General features: G+C 47.9%; 1 protein-coding gene across 1 annotated transcript in view; it reads right to left on the bottom strand.

Moving 5' to 3' along the window:
• Window positions 1–22,366, bottom strand: part of cacna1sa (calcium channel, voltage-dependent, L type, alpha 1S subunit, a) — a 151,992-nt gene that overhangs the window by 77,327 nt on the left and 52,299 nt on the right. The window contains exons 10-15 of the mRNA XM_084316714.1: window positions 11,908–12,068; window positions 10,232–10,457; window positions 9,249–9,456; window positions 7,861–7,981; window positions 7,480–7,594; window positions 1,325–1,424 (exon numbers count right to left, since the gene is read on the bottom strand). Coding sequence (XP_084172840.1) covers window positions 1,325–1,424; window positions 7,480–7,594; window positions 7,861–7,981; window positions 9,249–9,456; window positions 10,232–10,457; window positions 11,908–12,068 — 931 coding nt within the window. The remainder of the gene's footprint in view (window positions 1–1,324; window positions 1,425–7,479; window positions 7,595–7,860; window positions 7,982–9,248; window positions 9,457–10,231; window positions 10,458–11,907; window positions 12,069–22,366) is intronic.

The raw sequence follows: 22,366 nt of genomic DNA, 5'->3' as shown, positions 1-22,366 counted from the left end.
TCATGTGTCCCCTCCGGTACACAAGGAGGCAGCCTGTTGCATATTTTCACCGCAGCAGCTCGAACTCTCAGTGGCGAGGAGTAACACGTGGGAGGCTCACGCTGCCCCCGCTACTTCCTGCTTCCGTCGCACCGGCGTCACCAAACCGACCTGTAGGAGTCGCTGTCCACAACGTCAAATCCCCACCCACCGGCTTTCCCACCCTCTAACACTTGCCAATTGTGTTAGTATGAACGACCGGCCAGCCGGTAGCAACGCCGAGAGCTGGGCTCGAACCCAGCATCTCCTGCATTAGAGGCGAGCGCCTTGCCCACTGCGCCAATCAGCCGCCCCCAGGGAGACGCTGTTGAAGACGGATGGCTTATACCGATAAGTGGCCTAATTTTATTTAATTAAATTGTAATGTTATTACTGGGGTATATCTGTAATAAAAATACCACTTAAATGCCCCGTGATGGCTAATAATGCTGCAGCAATTCAGTCAAGAGGATCATACAGCAGTTTTAAGTAAGTCTACCCTTGCAAGGTCTCTAACTTTAAGAAACCTCAATTTTGCAGTATGGTTATTATCACAATGACTCAAACGCAAGCGTGAAAATAGTGGTTACGAGTTTTATTCTCCATTGGGTTGCACACTGCACAGGCAGCAATTTGCTTCAGTGACTCGTTCATTTCAGTCATTACAGTGCAAATGTCGGGTCAGCTTTTCATTTATTTCTGTCAATGTGCGTGTTGTGTATTGCTGGTTCTGTAGGACTGCGTCAGTCAACACCCTTGGCTCACTGCTCCTCCTGGATGTCCACTGGAATGGGCAACTCTTTGGATTTATTCATATAAAAAAGAAAAAATGTAATCATACGATTAAATATTGTTTAAAATAAAAAGCTAAATACTATTATTTTGTGTGTCATGTTTCCAAATACAATTGTTCACAACGAAATAATTTCTACATTAAATTTGTTGGTTAGATGACCTCTGTGATCAATCTTGCTCTCAGTGAAGTTTCTCTTTTTAGTTCGCTTAGCCATTATTCCACATTCCACAAACAGGCATGTTTCCATGGGGTGTTTAATTACCATATATGGTTAATTAGGGGCGGTTCTGTATGCAAATACTTAGAATCATGCACGAGCGAAGATGGTAAGAACAATTGGTATTTATCAACACAGAGTACTTGCATGTGTGCGTATGACCTGTGTACCCATGAAATCCGGATTTTTCCTGTGTTTAGAGACATTATACATTTTGTGCGTAGGAGAGAAAATAGAACACTTTCTATGCATTGTTGATAAAGGAGGGCCCTGGAGGTTAAAGGTTGTCTGACCTTGGCAGTGGTGGGGATGCCCTCGACTTTGGCCCTTTGCTCTGCCAACTTCTTAGCCATGAGCGCTTTCTCTTCAGCAGCTTTGTCAGGCATGTTGGCCCTGGTGAAAACAAGACACTGGGTCTAACTGACCTTCTCCATAAAGGTAAACATTGATTATACAATATTTCCTAAAGTATTCTGACAGAGTTTCTTGCCAGACAATGAATCCACTAACAATCCACTTTTTTGTATTTACACTCTGAGCAGAAATGTAATGATATACGTGTACAAGCCAAACATGTCACTCACAGTGCAACAGTGTATGGTTTTTTGAAGGAGGCATGCAGTACTTAGCAACGGGGAAATTTTTTTTCTTGGCATAGGACATTTTTGGTCAAAGCTTCTCTCTTTTCTTTGAAGCGTTTCCTCTTACATGTTATTGCTTAATTCAAGAACAGCCTGCCTTAACTAATGTTCCTCATAGCAGGACACAAACATTTTGGGCTACAGGTCACAGAGGCTGGTGGATACAAATAAATTACCAGGCACTTTCATAATTTCATCAAATAAATGAATTAAGGTTGGTAATCAAGTGGTTGGTAGAGCAGAAAGACCTACCAGACACAGTCAACATTAACAGTATGTTACATGCTATTGCTCACTGACACACGCTGACAGTGGCGGACTGGCCATCGGGACGTTCGGGACGAATCCCGATGGGCCAGAACCAAAGTGGGCTGGTCCAAAAAAAAAAATATATATATATATATATAAAAAAATTTTTGGGGGGGGGGGGGGCACTAATGTGGGCCGGTGTGTGGGCCACTAATGTGGGCCGGTGTGTGGGCCAGTGTGTGGGCCAGTGTGTGGGCCACTAATGTGGGCCAGTGTGTGGGCCGGTGTGTGAGTCGGTGTGTGGGCCACTAATGTGGGCCAGTGTGTGGGCCAGTGTGTGGGCCAGTGTGTGGGCCAGTGTGTGGGCCAGTATGTGGGCCGGTGTGTGGGCCGGTGTGTGGGCCAGTATGTGGGCCAGTGTGTGGGCCAGTGTGTGGGCCACTAATGTGGGCCAGTGTGTGGGCCGGTGTGTGAGTCGGTGTGTGGGCCACTAATGTGGGCCAGTGTGTGGGCCAGTGTGTGGGCCAGTGTGTGGGCCAGTATGTGGGCCGGTGTGTGGGCCGGTGTATGGGCCAGTGTGTGGGCCAGTGTGTGGGCCGGTGTGTGGGCCAGTGTGTGAGTCGGTGTGTGGGCCAGTAATGTGGGCCAGTGTGTGGGCCGGTGTGTGGGCCAGTATGTGGGCCAGTGTGTGGGCCACTAATGTGGGCCAGTGTGTGGGCCGGTGTGTGAGTCGGTGTGTGGGCCACTAATGTGGGCCAGTGTGTGGGCCAGTGTGTGGGCCAGTGTGTGGGCCAGTGTGTGGGCCAGTATGTGGGCCGGTGTGTGGGCCGGTGTGTGGGCCAGTATGTGGGCCAGTGTGTGGGCCAGTGTGTGGGTCGGTGTGTGGGCCACTAATGTGGGCCAGTGTGTGGGCCAGTGTGTGGGCCAGTGTGTGGGCCAGTATGTGGGCCGGTGTGTGGGCCGGTGTATGGGCCAGTGTGTGGGCCAGTGTGTGGGCCGGTGTGTGGGCCAGTGTGTGAGTCGGTGTGTGGGCCAGTAATGTGGGCCAGTGTGTGGGCCGGTGTGTGGGCCAGTATGTGGGCCAGTGTGTGGGCCACTAATGTGGGCCAGTGTGTGGGCCGGTGTGTGAGTCGGTGTGTGGGCCACTAATGTGGGCCAGTGTGTGGGCCAGTGTGTGGGCCAGTGTGTGGGCCAGTGTGTGGGCCAGTATGTGGGCCGGTGTGTGGGCCGGTGTGTGGGCCAGTATGTGGGCCAGTGTGTGGGCCAGTGTGTGGGCCACTAATGTGGGCCAGTGTGTGGGCCGGTGTGTGAGTCGGTGTGTGGGCCACTAATGTGGGCCAGTGTGTGGGCCAGTGTGTGGGCCAGTGTGTGGGCCAGTATGTGGGCCGGTGTGTGGGCCGGTGTATGGGCCAGTGTGTGGGCCAGTGTGTGGGCCGGTGTGTGGGCCAGTGTGTGAGTCGGTGTGTGGGCCAGTAATGTGGGCCAGTGTGTGGGCCGGTGTGTGGGCCAGTATGTGGGCCGGTGTGTGGGCCGGTGTGTGGGCCAGTATGTGGGCCATTGTGTGGGCCGGCAATAAAACAATAAACAAGTTGCATAAACTAAATCAGATTAAAAATGATCACAGTTCTGGTTTGCCTTAAGATGCAGTTTAAGATGGGTCTTGAACATGGAGTATGTAGGGCACTCTCTAATCACAACTGGTAGGCTATTCCAGTAGTTACCACCTTTAACAGAGAACACAGTTTTTGCAAAGGTAGTATACCGAAAAGGCACCTTACAGTCCCCTCTACTGATGGCCCTGGTGGTAATGCCAGTGTCTGCTTTCTGTTGGATGAACTCATTCAATGGGGGAGGGGCAAGTCCATGCAGAACCTTGTTGCATGTTATGTTTTTCTAAAACATTACAGTGATGAAATGAAATTGGTTTCCTATCAAATACTTGTATGGCTTTTTTGTAGAGTAATTCTATTGGTGTAAGAGTAGTGACATATGAAAGAGACCAGTTGATAAAACAGTACTCGATGTGTGATAAAATCATTGAATGCAGAAACATCCTTGCAGCATTAACTGGCAGGCAGGGCCTGATCTGCCTGAAGTTTTCGATGTTAAACTTGACTGTTTGTCACTTTCTTCACATGACTTTTTGAAGGTCAATGTAGAGTCCAATGTGACCCCAAGCTACTTGAATTAATGGGATCATCCTTATGTTCCCCGGGTCCTATGTTCCCCGGGTCCTATGTTCCCCGCTTGATTGATTAATAGATTGACATTTTTATAAATTTTTATTATTTTATTAATTATGAATGTCCGCCTTGTTTCGAACTGGTTAAGCTTAGGCCCTCTTTCGAACTGGTTACGGTTAGAGTTTGGAATCAGGGCTGGTGGTCTAAAAATTTCAATCAATCAAAGCGGGGAACATAGAACCCGGGGAACATAGGACCCGGGGAACATAGGACCCGGGGAACATAGACATGCTCCCGAATTAATGTACAATGTCCAGCTCCGCCTCTCCCAGAACCACATTAGAGTGAGTGACCTCTACTGGTGACTTTGTGAACATCATAGACACTGTTTTCTTGGTGTTAAGTGAAAGACATGCTTTTGTTTTTGTCTTGAATGAGACATGAGACATCAGTGAATGAGATTCACGTTTCCTCCCAACCGCGAGTAGGCCTAGAAGCGCAGAAATGGAGAACGAAAAAGAAAAAAAAAGTGGAGCTGAAAAAGCTAGAATAAAAAAACAAAAATTGCTAGTAAAAGACGCAGAACAATGTTCTAAAATTACAGACATGTTTAGTAGAGGAAGGGCTCTCGTTAGAGTAGCTGCTGCTGCTAATAATGATGAAGTTCAAGTGGAAGGAACCAACAGTAACATGACAGGTGCGTGCAGTAGCCTAGTGCATATTCTACTGTTGGTGTCTGCCGGTTCATGAGGGCTAGCTAGCCTAGACTAGCTCTTGCAGTGATTTCAGTCATTCTATTACAAGACAATGTGCTTTCCGTATTCCTGATTCCTTACAGCACGTGGACATAAATAGTCGTGACTCGTGAAGTTTTTTCTCTGACTAAAAGTTTAGTTAGCAATGTTAGGACTAGTGCCCACCACAGCATCAGAAGCTAAAGTGCTAACCTAGAGAGCCAATCAGAACCTAGGACGGGCTGCAAATTAATCGGCTACTAATATTATAATAGTAAATACTAAAATAAAATACTATTATGTTCCCTTCCAAATTTTCATGTTGATATAATATTGGTAATCTAATTGATTGAATTGATTAGTTGCCATTTTACATGCTTAAATAAGATGTACCTTAGAATTCCCAACTGTTAGCCATGTTCTCGATATGATTAGTCTCATCTACATGTTTGTAAATAACCACAGCTAACTAGCTTAAGCTAACAACTCGGTCAACTACTACCCCGTAGTTAAACAAATGTGATTGCATATAACAGCTAACTGCTACAGCTAAGTTGGTAGTTAGCCTATTCCATTAATGTTGAATGTATTTATGAAGGTTGTTGATGGTGGTTGGCGCTGAATAGCAGACATGATTCCGTCAGTCTGCCACAGGGCAGCTGTGTTTGCTGATGCTGCTCATGACCACCAGTAGCGTGTGTGAGTGTGAATGCAGAGAGAGAGAGAGAGAGAGAGAGAGAGAGAGAGAGAGAGAGAGAGAGAGAGAGAGAGAGAGAGAGAGAGAGCGAGAGAGAGAGAGAGAGAGAGAGAGAGAGAGATGGCAAGCAGCCATGATGAAGTTGAGCTTCATCCAGTAGAATGAAAACGTTTATAAAAGACACCTAGATCATGACATTACTTTTCAAATTGTGTATTATAATGTGTATATTTTAGTGATGTCCGATATTATCGGCCTACCGATATTGGCATTAAAATGTGATATCGGAAATTATCTGTATCTGTTTTCAAAAAAATAAAAATTAAATATTTTTATTTTTTATATTTATTTAACCTTTATTTACCCAGGCAAGCAAGTAAGAACAAATTCTGATTTTATTTATTGTCAAAAGTATGCATAATGTTGTGTTAATTCCACAACAAGAGATATGTAATGTTAATTACCTGAAATTATTCATTTTTTGGGGGGGAAACCCTGCATATATTGGTATCGGTTGATATCGGTATCGGAAATTTAAGTGTTGGACTATATCGGATATCGGTAAAAAAGCCAATATCGAACATCCCTAGTATATTTGTATCTTCTTCCTTACTGCCCCCACTACTGGGTCCATCACTACTAGCACAGATTTCAACTTTATTTTCAATTCTAGTGAAGATAACATGTTTTTCTCTATTGGATGAAATGGTGCAGCGATAAAACATTGTATTCAAACATTTTATTCAATAAAGCCTCAACAAAGAGTTGGAACAGCATACAGAATATAGATGTGATGTCAGTCTGAATCAGAGCATTCTCTGCCTCATTGAATTCTGAATAATCAGATTCCAATGAACCCTCAAATTCTGAAAATGGGAGTAGTCACCACTCACCAACTTCCCCATCTTCTCTAGTCACCCCCACACCTTCTATTTGACCCATGACTTCTCAGCAGAGCCCAGACAAAACTTCCCTTTTCCTATCAACTCTGCTAATACTGAGTCACTATTGAGAGAGAGAGAGAGAGAGAGAGAGAGAGAGAGAGAGAGAGAGAGAGAGAGAGAGAGAGAGAGAGAGAGAGAGAGAGAGAGAGAGAGAGAGAGAGAGAGAGAGAGAGAGAGACTGAGAGAGACTGAGAGACTGAGAGAGACTGAGAGACTGAGAGAGACTGAGAGACTGAGAGAGACTGGAGAGACTGAGAGAGACTGAGAGACTGAGAGAGACTGAGAGACTGAGAGAGACTGAGAGAGACTGAGAGAGACTGAGAGAGACTGAGACTCTTGGAATGGGTGTCTGGGAGGAAGTGGGGGGTCTTTCGATGTTGATTAAACGGCAAGCAACTAATGTCATGAGTGCCAAATTAAAGGACAATAAATCCAATCTAACTGAAATTGTGTAGCACAGACCTTTCTATGGATCAAAACCTCAATATTATTATGGTGTAGTTAATACTTCATGTATCCTTAATCCCTAGGCTAATGAGGCACTAAGATGTTACTAAAAAGTAAAAAGCCAAAGTAACGGTATATGTATGTGTGTGTGTGTGTGTGTGTGTGTGTGTGTGTGTGTGTGCACTGTGCACGAGTGCACATCTAGGGGCGGGGTGTAGATTTGGTCTCCCTGATGTTGACTCCTTAGCCACAGCCTTGGGTTGTTTAATACTGGACAAGTGTTTCATAACGGCCGTTGTGTGGGCCGGTTTCGGGGCCGGTGCGTGGGCCGGTGTGTGGGCTGGTGCGTCTGAATGTCCCGGGCTGAATTTGTGTCCCAGTCCGCCACTGCACGCTGACCATCAGTTGCAGCTCTCTTTTGAGTAGAAACACCCGTTGTTTGACTTCCAGGATGTCATGGAATACTATGAATATGTAGGCAATATAAAAGACATTTGCCCCTGTTATTAATAAACCAAAACACAGTTGACCTTTGACCTTTAGGATAACTTACCTGAGCGCTCTCTTACGTTTCATCTCCTCTGCTTTCTCCTTTTGGGCTGAGGTCAGGGACTCCGCCTCTGCCAAGTTGTCAACGGCGATGGCCAGGAAGACATTCAGCAGGATGACTTAGTAGTGGGGGGAGGTGTTAAAGTTCACCATGACAAGAAGGGAAATTGTAATGTGGGGTGATTGCTGGCATTCAGAGACTACAGTCAGCGTTGTCAACAAAGGATTGGACATATAATACAAGCGTTTCTAGCTTGAACACACACACACACACACACACACACACACACACACACACACACACACACACACACACACACACACACACACACACACACACACACACAGAGACTAGTACTGTACACACAATACTATGGAAGGATACAGTTTCCGATAACGAAGAGGATGATGAAGTAGATGCTGACCAGGATGCCAGGCATGCTAGGACCCCCGTGGGCCATGATGCCATCATACATCACCATGTTCCAGTCCTCACCTGTCAGGATCTGACACACACACGCACGCACGCACGCACGCACGCACGCACGCACGCACGCACGCACGCACGCACGCACGCACGCACGCACGCACGCACGCACACACGCACGCACACACACACACACACACACACACACACACACACACACACACACACACACACACACACACACACACACACACACACACACACACACACACACACACACACACACACACACACACAAACACACACACACACACACACACACACACACACACACACACACACACACACATACACCAGTCAATTTGTTGTAACAGTAACTGTATACCAAATATAACAGTAACATGTTACAGTGTTTCGCCTTTGAGTTAAAACTTTAATCATGTAGGGAAGGGGTTCCCAAACCTTGTGACATGGAGGGCGATGGGTTAGGAAACTGTAACAGTAAGTACAGTACAGTAGTTGTTAGGGGTATGCTGAGATGTCATTATCTGTATAGGTATCTGTATCTGTTCAACCATCAAAATGATCTGTATCTGGATAGAAAACTGGAAGTGGGCATGGTTTATACCGAAAGTTATTATTATTATTATTATTATTATTATTATTATTATTCTTTTAGATAACATTTCTTTTCAAATTAACAAATGAACATTAGATTAAAGGAAGTCCTGGTCTGATACAGTATATTCCACTACAGTAGCTATATCCACGGCGATCGGTTTAGTTCTTATTTATTTAGTTTGCAGTGTGTGTAATGCTCACGATGCCTCATTGAGGCAGGACTATAAATGCAAAACGCAATTATTAATGATACACATATTTTCGTATTAATTATCATTATAATTATTTAATTCCACGGATGTCTGTAGTATCGGTATTCCCCAGAGAAAGCTGTTGAAACCACGGTCGCACACCAGTCTGTCCGACGACTGCCTTTTCGAGTATGTAAATCCTACGTAAATCCTACAAAGAATTTACAATACGAAGCCGTTCGAGAATGCCAAATAATTACATAAATCGAGTTACGAAGGAATTCCCTGGTAAGTTTGACTTATGTCCGTTCGAGAATGAGGACCATTGTCTTTTTTGCCTGTTTTTTATTTGTATTTAAACTAGGGGGGCGTACACATAGTGCAGCGCTAACTGTTAGAACATCTCAATTTAAAAAGAAGAAAAGCAATCACACACCCTTCGCTCCCCTTTATGATCTTTATGTGTCCCTTGCCATTTTCTGTTATTCCTCTTGATTTCAGCCCATAGCATTTCTCTCTCTAGTCCCCCTCTACCTGGAAGACACTGATGAGGGCCTGGGGGAAGCTGTCAAAGGTGCTGCGGGGTTTGGCCTTGTCTGGGAAGTTGAACTTCCCTCCGAACACCTGCATGCCCAGCAGGGAGAAGATGACTATGAAGAGGAAGAGGAGGAGGAGCAGGCAGGCGATGGAGCGTACTGAGTTCAGCAGCGAGGCCACCAGGTTACTGAGAGATGTCCAGTATCTAAGGCACACAGGATACATCCATGGATTAAACAGTGAGTCAGTGAGTCAGTGAGTCAGTCAGTGAGTCAGTCAGTGAGTCAGTCAGTGAGTCAGTGAGTCAGTGAGTCAGTGAGTCAGTGAGTCAGGAGTTGGAGTCAGTGAGTCAGTGAGTCAGTCAGTCAGTCAGTCAGTCAGTCAGTCAGTCAGTCAGTCAGTCAGTCAGTCAGTCAGTCAGTCAGTCAGTCAGTCAGTCAGTCAGTCAGTCTGTCTGTCTGTCTGTCTGTCTGTCTGTCTGTCTGTCTGTCTGTCTGTCTGTCTGTCTGTCTGTCTGTCTGTCTGTCTGTCTGTCTGTCTGTCTGTCTGTCTGTCTGTCTGTCTGTCTGTCTGTCTGTCCGTCCGTCCGTCCGTCCGTCCGTCCGTCCGTCCGTCCGTCCGTCCGTCCGTCCGTCCGTCCGTCCGTCCGTCTGTCTGTCTGTCTGTCTGTCTGTCTGTCTGTCTGTCTGTCTGTCTGTCTGTCTGTCTGTCTGTCTGTCTGTCTGTCTGTCTGTCTGTCTGTCTGTCTGTCTGTCTGTCTGTCTGTCTGTCTGTCCGTCTGTCCGTCTGTCTGTCTAATATTTTACCATTACAGTAAGCTGTGACAAAATAAATAAAATAACATAATATCACCTATCTAGGTTGTTCTTCCATCCATGACCTTGTTCCAAAATCTCCTGTTTGACAAAAGTTTTGGGCCCCACTCAATGTTGAAAAACACAGATCTATACCAAACATTCCAGATAAAACATCTGTCTTACTTCGTGACTTTAAGCAGGCGAAGGAGGCGTATGCAGCGCAGCACAGAGATGCCCATGACGGACATGACATTCATGTGGACCAGGACGAGCTCCAAGACGCCAGTGGTCACCACGAAGCAGTCGAAGCGGTTGAACAGCGACATGAAGTAGGAGGGCAGCCCCAGCGCGTACATCTTCATGAACATCTCTATGGCGAACATGGTCAGGAGCACCTTGTTGGTGGTGTCTGGAAAAGGGGGGAAGGAAGTAAATATCAGAATAAGAATAAATGTACGGGAATTTGTCTTGATGACAACGGTGCAGAGACATTAACTTCCTCTGCATGAAAGACACAATAGTACAATGGCAACAAGACCTCACGTACAGTGCACAGGAAGGGGGAAAGGATTCAAAGGAAACGATCTGGTCACCTGCACATTGCAGCTACATTCGTCAGGGGTTACATAATTAACATAAGCATTAGATTGAAGGAGGTCCCTCTGCATGACTGCATTCAATTGCAGGAGAGATTCTTTCAATCTGTCGATTGAGTTAACTAATCAATTTAATGACTTGAGAATTTCTTTAGTTGAGCCTAGCTCTATTCACAAACACCTTGACCTGACAAGTTAACAGTGATAATAATAATGAGTTTTATTGGCGACCAGTGGTGTCAGTGTAGCCGGTGTGATCTCGCTCTGCATTGTGTTTTTCGATTCAACCCCTGTTAAGGGATCGCCCTGAGTGGGAGTTGAACCCCGGTCTCCCACGTTGCGGGCGGCATCACAGACCACTATACCAAGAGGTGAATTCACTTCTAAGTACTGGGTCTGGATGCCTCTGGTGATAGTGAGTTTACTTGCAGTACCGCTTAACGTCCACAGTCACTTCACTATACAAGTCCCACGTGACTGTGGATAGATATGCGGTACCTCCGTTACACTCACCCCCCTAAACTCACTCCACCCAGGGCATCCGGGTCACGGCACCATGTGTAGCCAGTGTGATCTCGCTCTGCATTGTGTTTCGATTCGACCCCTGTTAAGGGATCGCCCTGAGTGGGAGTTGAACCCCGGTCTCCCGCGTCGCGGGCGGCATCACAGACCACTAAACCAAGAGGTGAATTCACTTCTAAGTACTGGGTCTGGATGCCTCTGGGGAGTGAGTTTACTTGCAGTACCGCTTAAAGTCCACAGTCACTTCACTATACAAGTCCCTCGTGACTGTGGATAGACATGCGGTACCTCCGTTACATCAGCACCAAGCATTTGTCGAGCCATTACCAAGACGCCATTACCAATTTGATTTGAAAACACGTTACTATCACTGTTAACCTCAGGTCAAAGTGCTGATCTTAGTGGCGACCTGCCACTAAGCATTTGTCAACTAGAGGATTTGAAAGGAGACTTGGGAGAGAAAAGGGTAATTTTATACTGTATTTCAGCAGTGGCTTGTGTTTTCACCCCACCAGCCTATTGTTGAGACTGCTTGAGCTTTCTATTGATCCCTTCGAAAACACAATGCGAACTTGCAATAATTAGTTAGGATGAGTTTTTGACTTAACCCTCAGAATCCATGGTAGTTTGTTATAGAGCTTGGTTTATACATACAAAGCTTGTCAATAGAGCTAAGTTGAGCCCAGCCCCGGTATTTTGGTAAAATATACCGAATCCCAGATGGAAGGGAAGCACACTGACCTTGCCAGCGGGTGAGTCTCTCGGACTGCTGGTGGTGTTCGGTGGCGATGGCCAGCGTGTTGAAGAAGACCAGTAGGATGACCCACCAGTAGAACCATTTGGACTTCACATGCACCAGACACTTGCGGCGATAGAAACGGTTCCACTTACGAGCCTGCTTACTGCATGGGAGGGGAGAGGAGAGAAGAAGAAAGACAGGGAGGAGGAGAGAAGGAAGGTGCTGTGAAGTGAGAGCGAGATATACTATTTTCATTTCATTTCAAACCTTTATTTATACAAGTAAAAATCTCATTTTTGGTGCTCTGAGGAAGCAGATAGTGAAACGCGTTGTGCAACAATAAAAAAGCAAAAACCAGTCCTGAGGAGTGTGTGGTCCCTTCTTTCTCTTGAAGGTATTCTCCTTTTAGTTTTTATATATATATATTTTTTTTTAATTATAATTATAATTATTATTATTATTATTATTATTATTATTATTATTATTATTATTATTATTATTATTATTATTATTATTATTATTATTATTATTATTATTATTATTATTATTATTATTATTATTATTATTATTATTATTATTATTATTATTATTATTATTATTATTATTATTATTATTATTATTATTATTATTATTATTATTATTATTATTATTATTATTATTATTATTATTATTATTATTATTATTATTAATTATTATTATTATTTTTATTAGAAATGTTTTCCTCTGTAAAAGAAAATGCCAGTGAATTTTTTTTTCTTCAAAAATGGCCAAGTGACAAGCTCTGAGCTCTCTAATCGGGCCTGCTCCTAACTGCAGTAATGGCGAGCTGTCAATCACTCTAGTGCAACTTTTCTGCACGGGTTGATCTTTTTATTCTATTATCCAATCAAAATAGGCTATTTGAGTCATCTAAGCCCCGCCCGTGCAGATTTGCGCGCGTGACTCACGAACGCGGGTTGAATGATTGACAGCCCTCAACGGTCTGAGACTCAATCAGAGAGGAGCTGCGCCACATGGCCTATAGACCACTGCACTTCCGCATTACATGGAGCTCGTGAGGAGGAGGGGGGCGGGGGGACAGGAGCGCAAGGGAATCAAATGAATGCGCTGCCTTCCCCCCCGAACCATGAGCTCAAAATACCGGTGGTCAATTGTTTACACTTTCCATGGGATAAAAGAACGTGTCTCGAGTCGGACTTGTCACGATGGAGAAGCTGCAATATTCAACAGAAGATGAGATCGGTCGAGTGAGTGCTTTCTCACTGCTTTGGCTGTTGTGTGGTGAGTGGATTTAAAATATATATGTACAAAAGGCCCAAGGACTGGGCAGACATAAGGACTGTGGGGTGCTGTGCTGCTGTTCTGCTGTTCTGCAGCGGGACGCCTCTCAGTCAGACATAAAGGCTGTGGGGGGCTGCTCTGCTGTTGTGCAGCAGGATGCCTCAGACATGTCTAGACATGCCTGTCGATAGCCAGCATCCATATATACTAGTGGGCTTAGAGATTCCTTCAGTTCATGTGTGCGTCCCTGATCACAAGTAAGTGTTAAATATGTGTATGATGAGGACGCTTAGTTATTGTTGGTGATTTATATGGTTAAGGCCTATACTAATGTTATAATTCTACCAGCTGTTTAGGAAGCAATTTACCAGTATGTTTATAGTGATAATCTAGCCTATTGGGTATAATCTATGTTGTTGAGTATAGTATCTAGTATCTGTTTAGCACAGTTTATCCCTGTAACTAGTATAGGTAAAGCACTGCTTATCCCCATTGGTAATTCCACTCGTGAGGTTTATGTTACTTGTAGCAACAGTATATTGTATAGTATATAACAGACTGATTAATGAGTACTAGTAACGCTGATGTCTTTGTTTCCTCCCCATTTAGAACCACACACACACACTCTCACAAATAGAAGTAGAAATCGCCTGTGCATCTGTCTGACCATTGATAATAAAACTCATCAAAGAACGTTCCTGCCTCCCGTGTCCTGACTAGACACCCCGTGTTGTTGACTACCTTTCCTAACCACAAGAGCTTCACTACAAATGGTCCTTCGAGCCGGATAGAGTCAACGATATGGCAACCAGTCAAGGAGGGATGAGCCTCCCCGCTTCACCATCCGTGCGCCCCAGACGCACCGTGCAGCGCCCGAGATGGCTAGACGATTACCTAGTGGACAGTACACGCCAGCGTGACACAGAGCAGCTGCGCAGGCATGAAGAGGATAAAGCACAGCCCAGTCCCGCTAGAGGCACATCCCCCATGCCACCAATGCAGAATGTGCACGAAACAATAATGCACCAAGTTCTGGAGACTGCGCGGCAACAGAGTGAGACGGCTCAGAAGCAAACCGAGCTTTTGGAGCTTGTTCTGCAGCACCATTCCTCCCGATCCTCAGCTCAGTCATCAAGGAGGTCATCACGGCATCAGACTCCAGTTCGCCAACTCCACCCAGAAAGAGTAGGTGAAACGCAGGTCTCCCCTGCCCGTGCACCTCACTACTCCCCAGCCGAGGATCACCCAAGTATAGCTGCAGTGGAGCTTGTTCTGCAGCACCATTCCTCCCGACCCTCAGCTCAGTCGTCAAGGAGGTCATCACGGCAACAGACTCCAGTCCGCCAACTCCACCCAGAAAGAGTAGGCAAACCGCAGTTCTCCCCTGCCCGTGCACCTCACTATTCCCCAGACGAGGATCACCTAAGTATGGCTGCAGAACTAACCGCCCAGCTAGAGGATTTGAGTATCCATGAGCCAGAGTGGACACTTCCCCCACCTCTCAGCCGAGCCACTCACCCCCTCCAACGTGCAATCGAAGTACCCCACGGCCTTCAGGCTTGCAAGCAGGAGAACCAACATAACCAAGGCTCCCCTCGTCAGCCCAGCCAGCCCAATAGGCCAACCCAGAACCTGCCGCAATCAGAGGGCCTGGCAAGAAGCGGACCCTCATACTGGCCACCGACCTCCTACCCGAACCCACGAAGCACATCCAATGTGGCTCCGCCTAGCCGCAAGTACGAGGAAAGGAATGAGCCTCAGCAGAGTTACCCGCCACCAACCTGGGCGACACCTCAGGTCATGCAGCAACCCATGCATCAGCACCTGCCTCAGTCTGCACACCAGTCAGCACACCAACCTCCGTATGTGCCCTACCTCGCCTACCAAGGGAACCCAGTCATAGCGACACCATATCCCTCCACAGTATACCAGCATGCACCCCCCAATATAGAAGGTCCAACATTCCCGGACTTTAACAAGGAGGATAGAGCCCAATACGTGGAACTACGCCTTTCCCTCAGTACACTCCTCAATCCTTCCCATTCCGAGCACTACAAGTATGCCATTCTGCTGAAGCATATAAAGGTGCCGCGTGCCCACCGCCTGGTGCTGGCTTACGCAGAGTCAAGTATGCCCTACTCTGAAGCTCTGAGGGCACTGGACGAGCGATACGGACGCCCATACCAGTTCGCTCTGAAGGAGATAGAGGACATGGAACGCTTACCACCCATTCGAGACGATAGAGCCCTCGACGAATTCGCCATCAGAGTGCAGTCGCTGGTCGGGATGCTGAGGTCCCTTCAAGGCGAAGGTCACGAGGAACTCCATTGTGGCTCAAACGTGAAGCGCCTCCTCAACAGGCTTCCCAAACACCAACAAGAGAGGTTCCGTCGTCAACAGTACAGGGAGAACCCAGACAAGACGAAGCTGTCCCTCACCGACTTCGCAGAGTGGCTGAGGGTAGAAGTCAGATGCCTGGACATTGAGCCCTCCCTTCATGCTCACAGTGAGAATGACAGGAGAGACCCCAAGTATCAGCCCAAGATAAAGGTCACTACGGTGATGCATGGTACAGACAACCCCCAAGATCCTCCACCCGAAAGGCCCTCCAAGGTATATCAACCTGTCCAGACCCAAGGGAAGGGTAAGATATACTGCCCCTACTGCGAGTCAGAACACTACCTCAGCCAATGCGAACGCTTCGCTAAGCTGACCAGAGGGGAGATAGTGGACTGGATCAAAGTCATGAGAAAGTGTTGGAGATGCGGTCGTCCTCACCTAGCCTCTGCCTGCGACCTGAAGAAGCCGTGTCGACTCTGTAAGTCCAAACACCTCTCCGTCCTGCATGAGGTTAACCAGAGGAGTGGGAACGAGCCCACCATCACCTCAACAGCAGAGACTCACTACCTGGATCAGCCAAACGGATACAACCGAGTGCTCCTGAAGATCGTCAGAGTCAACCTGCACTACATGGACAGAGTCTTCAACACCTACGCAGTGCTGGATGATGGCTCAGAGAGAACCATCCTGCTCGCTTCAGCAGCACGCCACCTGGGAATACAGGGTCAAGCGGAAGACTTGACCCTTCGCACTATCCGCCAAGACGTCAAGACCCTGTCAGGCTCACGTGTCTCCTTCGCCATTGCCCCAGTATCCGAACCAAGGAAAAGGTTCCCTATTCAAGGTGCCTTCACCGGTGAACAGCTAGGTCTGTCTCAGTACAGCTACCCAGTCACCCAGCTCCAGGAGAAGTATCGCCATCTGCGAGGCTTGGTGATTCCACCAATCGACGGAGCTCAGCCAACCCTCCTGATTGGATCTGATCACGCCAACCTGATCGTACCGATCGAGCCGGTGCATCTGGGCCCCCACGGTGGCCCTGCGGCAGTCAAGACTAACCTCGGCTGGACACTCCAAGGCCCAGCAAAGTACATGCAGCAACAGCTTCAGACCACACAGTGCTTCTTCACTGCTGCTTCCTCCCCGACTGCCGAGCTATTCAGCCAAGTCGAACGGCTGTGGCAGCTGGATACACTGCCTTTCAAGAGCGAGAGGTTAGTGAACAGATCCAAACAGGACAAGTACTCAGCGGAGCTGTTGGAGGCCGAGACCACCCGTGTAGAGGTCAACGGAGTGCAGCGGTATGCCACCCCCCTCCTGCGAGTCCAAACCATGCCCAAGCTGCAAGTTTCAAAGGAAGTTGTAATGAAGAACCTGCGGAACACAGAGAAGAGGCTAACTCAAGATCCACAGCGTGCATCTACCTACCAAGAGGAGATCAATAAGCTAGAGATAGCTGGGTACATCACCAAGATTAACCCCAGCCAGGCCGACGCATCTGAAGAGTCATGGTTCCTGCCCCATCACATGGTCAGGCACAACGGCAAAGACCGGATTGTCTTCAACTGCAGTTTCCAGTACGGCGGGCAGAACCTGAACAACTACCTCCTTCCAGGCCCAACACTGGGACCCTCACTCCTTGGAGTCCTCCTGCGATTCAGAGAGCATCGAGTCGCCATAAGTGGGGACATCAAGGGAATGTTCCATCAGGTTCGCCTGTTGGACAGAGACAAGCCTCTACTGAGGTTCCTCTGGAGGAACCTAAAGACAGACGAACCTCCATCAGTGTACCAGTGGGAGGTCCTGCCCTTCGGGACAACATGCAGCCCCTGCTGTGCAACCTTTGCCCTCCAGAAACACGTCATCGAGTCTAGCCAAGAGGATGTTCGCCACAGTGTAGAACAGTGTTTCTATGTGGATAACTGTCTGCAGAGTCTGCCCACCAAAGAAGAGGCAAGCAGCCTCGTGAACAAGCTGAGAGCCCTCCTAGCCACAGGCGGCTTCGAGATCCGCCAGTGGGCCAGCAACCAGCCAGAGGTGATCGGCAACCTGCCCAAAGAGGCCAAGGCAGATAGCAGTGAGAGATGGGTCTCCCAGACCCACGGGGAAGCTCAAGAAATGACACTAGGACTCAGTTGGCACTTCATGGAGGACACGCTCCACTACAAACATCGCCCGGTCTCCCCAAGCCAGACGACTATGAGAAATATCTACAAGATACTAGCAAGCCAGTATGACCCCCTAGGTCGCATCGTGCCCTTCACCACAAGGGCCAAAGTCTTGGTCCAGAAACTATGGGCCAAAGACCGCGACTGGGATGACCCACACTTACCGGCCGATATCCTGCAAGCCTGGACCACATGGGAAGAAGAGCTCCCACAGCTCCCAACAGTCAGCCTCTCCCGGTGCTACTTCCCACCAGACGTCGACGTAAGTGCGCTCACCCTCGAGCTCCACGTCTTCTGTGATGCTTCCGAGTCCGCCTATGGGTCAGTCGCCTACCTGTGTGGCGAAGACCTCCAAGGCCAGGTCCACGTATCCTTCATGCTAGCTCGCTCTAGAGTAGCACCGAAAAAACAACAGTCAATACCCCGCCTCGAGCTTTGTGCCGCTCTGACAGGAGCCCAACTTGCCCAACTGATCCAGAGAGAGCTCACTCTTAAGTTGAAAGAGGCAGTGTTGTGGTCCGACTCCACCACAGTGCTTACCTGGATACAGTCCGAGTCATGCCGATACAAGGTGTTCGTCGGGACCCGCGTATCTGAGATACAAGAACTGACCGACCACCGGTCATGGAGGTACGTGGACACAAAGAATAACCCAGCAGACACTATCACCAGAGGAATGACAGTGTCTGACCTAGCCAAGCCAAATCAGTTTAGTCATGGTCCCGCCTTCCTCCAACAACCACGCACCGGTTGGCCACTCAGACCCTCGGTCACAGAAGTTCTGGATGAGACGGAGACAAGGAAGCCTGTGTTCTGTGGCCTCACTTCAACCCTTTCAGCTCCAAAGACCCCAACCACAGAAGACCATTCCACTTTCGAAGACCTCCTTGAGGCCACAAGTAGATCACTGCACGGGGCGGCGTCTCCGTCAAGTGCCCCCAGTGCGGACGACTATGCCGAGGCAGAACTCAGAATCCTTCAGAGAGCACAAGGCGATAGCTTCTCAGAAGAAATCAAGTGCCTACAAACCGGGAAAGTGATTCCACCAAACAGTAGGCTCCTGGCACTTGCCCCAGAGTACGACGTACCTAAAGGCCTTATCCGCGTAGGTGGTAGGTTGCGCCGTTCCACCAGCCTGGAGGAAGACACTGTGCACCCGATCCTGCTAGAACCCAAGCATCCTGTCACTAAGCTCATCATACGACAGTACGACAACAAGCTACTCCATCCTGGAGCCGAGAGGGTCTTTGCTGAACTCCGGCGCAAGTTCTGGATCCTCAGAGGGCGTGAAGCAGTGCGCCGCCATCAGCGATTATGCCCGGAGTGCCAAAAGTGGAGGGCAAAGCCGTCTATTCCCAAGATGGCAGATCTGCCCCCATGCCGTCTCCGCCTCATGAAGCCCCCATTCTACTCAACAGGAGTGGATTGCTTCGGCCCGTTTCAGGTCAAGCGAGGTCGGGGTACTGAGAAAAGATGGGGAATAGTTTTCAAGTGTATGACCACTAGGTGTGTCCACCTAGACGTGCTACACAACATGGATACCGACTCATTCCTTATGTCGCTCAGAAGGTTTGTGGCACGACGAGGAAACCCCTTCGAACTCCTCTCCGACCGTGGGACCAACTTCCGTGGAGGAGAATCGGAGCTCAGAGCGAGTTTCCAGAACATGGGTAAAGAGCTGCAGACCCAACTGGCAAAGCGCCAGATCCGCTTCCAGTTCAACCCCCCAAATGCACCCCACTTTGGCGGGGCCTGGGAGCGGGAAGTCAAGTCCATCAAGGCTGCACTCTACGTTTCTCTTGGAGCACAGACAGTGACCGAAGAAGTCCTGCGGACAGTACTGACTGAGGTAGAAGGAATCCTCAACTCCAAGCCGGTGGGATATGTGTCGACAGATGTAGCCGACGTGGACGCGGTGACCCCCAACTACCTCCTCATGGGGCGGCCCGACTCCTCACTCCCTCCAGTGGTGTACCCTGAATCCGAAATCCTCAGCCGGAGAAGATGGCGACACAGTCAGGTGTTAGCCGACCAGTTCTGGACCCACTTCCTGCATAACTACTTACCCTCCTTGCAGTCCAGGCAGAAATGGGTGAGGGACACAGAGAACCTCACTGTCGGCACGGTTGTGATGGTGATTGACCAGAGGCTACCTAGAGCACTGTGGCCTGTAGGACGGGTCACGAAGACCATCAGGAGTGCCGACGGGAAGGTGCGGTCTGCAGAGGTGCAGGTGGACGATAGGACCTACACCAGACCAGTGGCCAAGCTTATTGAGTTACCAGCCATCCCAGAGGACGCCCCGACAACGACTCCTGAAGACAGTTGAGCCTTTCCATGAACTAATCCACACCGTGGATTAGGGGGCGGCTGTACAAAAGGCCCAAGGACTGGGCAGACATAAGGACTGTGGGGTGCTGTGCTGCTGTTCTGCTGTTCTGCAGCGGGACGCCTCTCAGTCAGACATAAAGGCTGTGGGGGGCTGCTCTGCTGTTGTGCAGCAGGATGCCTCAGACATGTCTAGACATGCCTGTCGATAGCCAGCATCCATATATACTAGTGGGCTTAGAGATTCCTTCAGTTCATGTGTGCGTCCCTGATCACAAGTAAGTGTTAAATATGTGTATGATGAGGACGCTTAGTTATTGTTGGTGATTTATATGGTTAAGGCCTATACTAATGTTATAATTCTACCAGCTGTTTAGGAAGCAATTTACCAGTATGTTTATAGTGATAATCTAGCCTATTGGGTATAATCTATGTTGTTGAGTATAGTATCTAGTATCTGTTTAGCACAGTTTATCCCTGTAACTAGTATAGGTAAAGCACTGCTTATCCCCATTGGTAATTCCACTCGTGAGGTTTATGTTACTTGTAGCAACAGTATATTGTATAGTATATAACAGACTGATTAATGAGTACTAGTAACGCTGATGTCTTTGTTTCCTCCCCATTTAGAAACACACACTCTCACAAATAGAAGTAGAAATCGCCTGTGCATCTGTCTGACCATTGATAATAAAACTCATCAAAGAACGTTCCTGCCTCCCGTGTCCTGACTAGACACCCCATGTTGTTGACTACCTTTCCTAACCACAAGAGCTTCACTACAATATATATATATTTTAGTAGCTGTGTGTTGATTATGAATTAATTGGCCCGCTGTGGCCCTGCGTGTGTAATACACACACACACACCGTTCCCGCGGGCACCAGGTAGCCCCCAAGGACCACATGAGTCGCCCGCGGCAAGCCTTGCGTTTCTAATCAAATATTAATATCGCCGCGTTGGGGGGGGGGGGGGGGGGGGGCATAATCCCACGGGACAATGCATTGGGAACTTGTGTCCCCAACTCCTCCTCTCGCCTCCTCTCCTATCCTCTCCTCTTTCATCTCCTCCTCTCCTCTCCTCTCCTCTCCTCTCCTCTCCTCTCCTCTCCTCTCCTCTCCTCTCCTCTCCTTTCCTCTCCTCTCCTCTCCCTCTCCCTCTCCCTCTCCTCTCCTCTCCTCTCCTCTCCTCTCCTCTCCTCTCCTCTCCTCTCCTCTCCTCTCCTCTCCTCTCCTCTCTCCCTCTCCTCTCCTCTCCTCTCTTAGGTATGAATTGAAAATGGGGGACCCTGATGTAAACAAGACAAACGTCTTTCTCTGGTCTGCATCCCCTTAACAATTGTGTGTATTGAGCAGTACTGTATTGTACCCATTCTGCAATCTGTTAAATAAAGTTTTCATTCATTCATTCATTCATTGTCCTTGTGTTACATAAAACCCATCTGTGGCCTCGTGTAGAGGAAGGTGGTAAATACATGTTAGATATTCCAATGTACAGTTTTGCTTGTACAGTTGTACAAGCATGTACCATTGACTCAGAATGGTCTGTTTTATTGAAATCGTCACAGCAGTATAGTTTGTTTATACTTCAGAAGTATGATATTTAAACATGGTCCCCAAAATGAATGGAAGCGAATGAGGAGCCTGACACCTGGGAGGAATGGGGGTGTTGCAGCCTTGGGGATGTTTTAAAAATATAATTTAATATATAATATAATATAATAATTTGTGCTTCACCAAGAAATTTGGTCAGCAGCCGCCACTGATTCCCTCTCAATATTGCGTATAAGAAGTTTAAAATCCCCAATGGGAATTCGGTTCGGGAGCCACAGTTCCTTTTGCAATAAGTTCCACGAAGATGGGGCAGAATAGGAAAGGGCAGTTTTTCTGAGTTCTGTGCGGGCAAATGGTACAGAGAGTTAAAAGATCCTGTGACCGCAGGCCAAAACTACTCTGTTTCTGCACCATGAGGGATGACAGGTAAGAGGGGAACAGACCGAGGAGAGATTTATAAATGAAGCAGTACCAGTGGAGAGTCCTACGCAAGTGTAGAGATGTCCAACCTAGAAGTGAGTAGAGGGTACAATGAGAATGAAGGGGCTTACAACCAGTGATCAATCTCAATGCACCATGGTAGACAGTGTCTAACAAGTGAAGAGAGTGTTGAGAATGAGATGCATCCTTGTACAGAACATCAGGGGGCGACAGTGGCTCAGGAGGTAGAGCAGTCGTCTGGCAATCCGGAGGTTCCCGGTTCAATTCCCACTCCTCCCGGGCAGCGTGTCGATGTGTCCTTGAGCAAGACACTTAACCCCTAATTGCTCCCGATGAGCAGGTTGGCACCT

The sequence above is a fragment of the Notolepis coatsorum genome (assembly GCF_963971535.1).
Source record: "Notolepis coatsorum genome assembly, chromosome: 6".
Classification (NCBI taxonomy): domain Eukaryota; kingdom Metazoa; phylum Chordata; class Actinopteri; order Aulopiformes; family Paralepididae; genus Notolepis; species Notolepis coatsorum.
The sequence above is the reverse complement of the archived record's forward strand: the minus strand, read 5'-3'. Positions and strand labels throughout refer to the sequence as shown.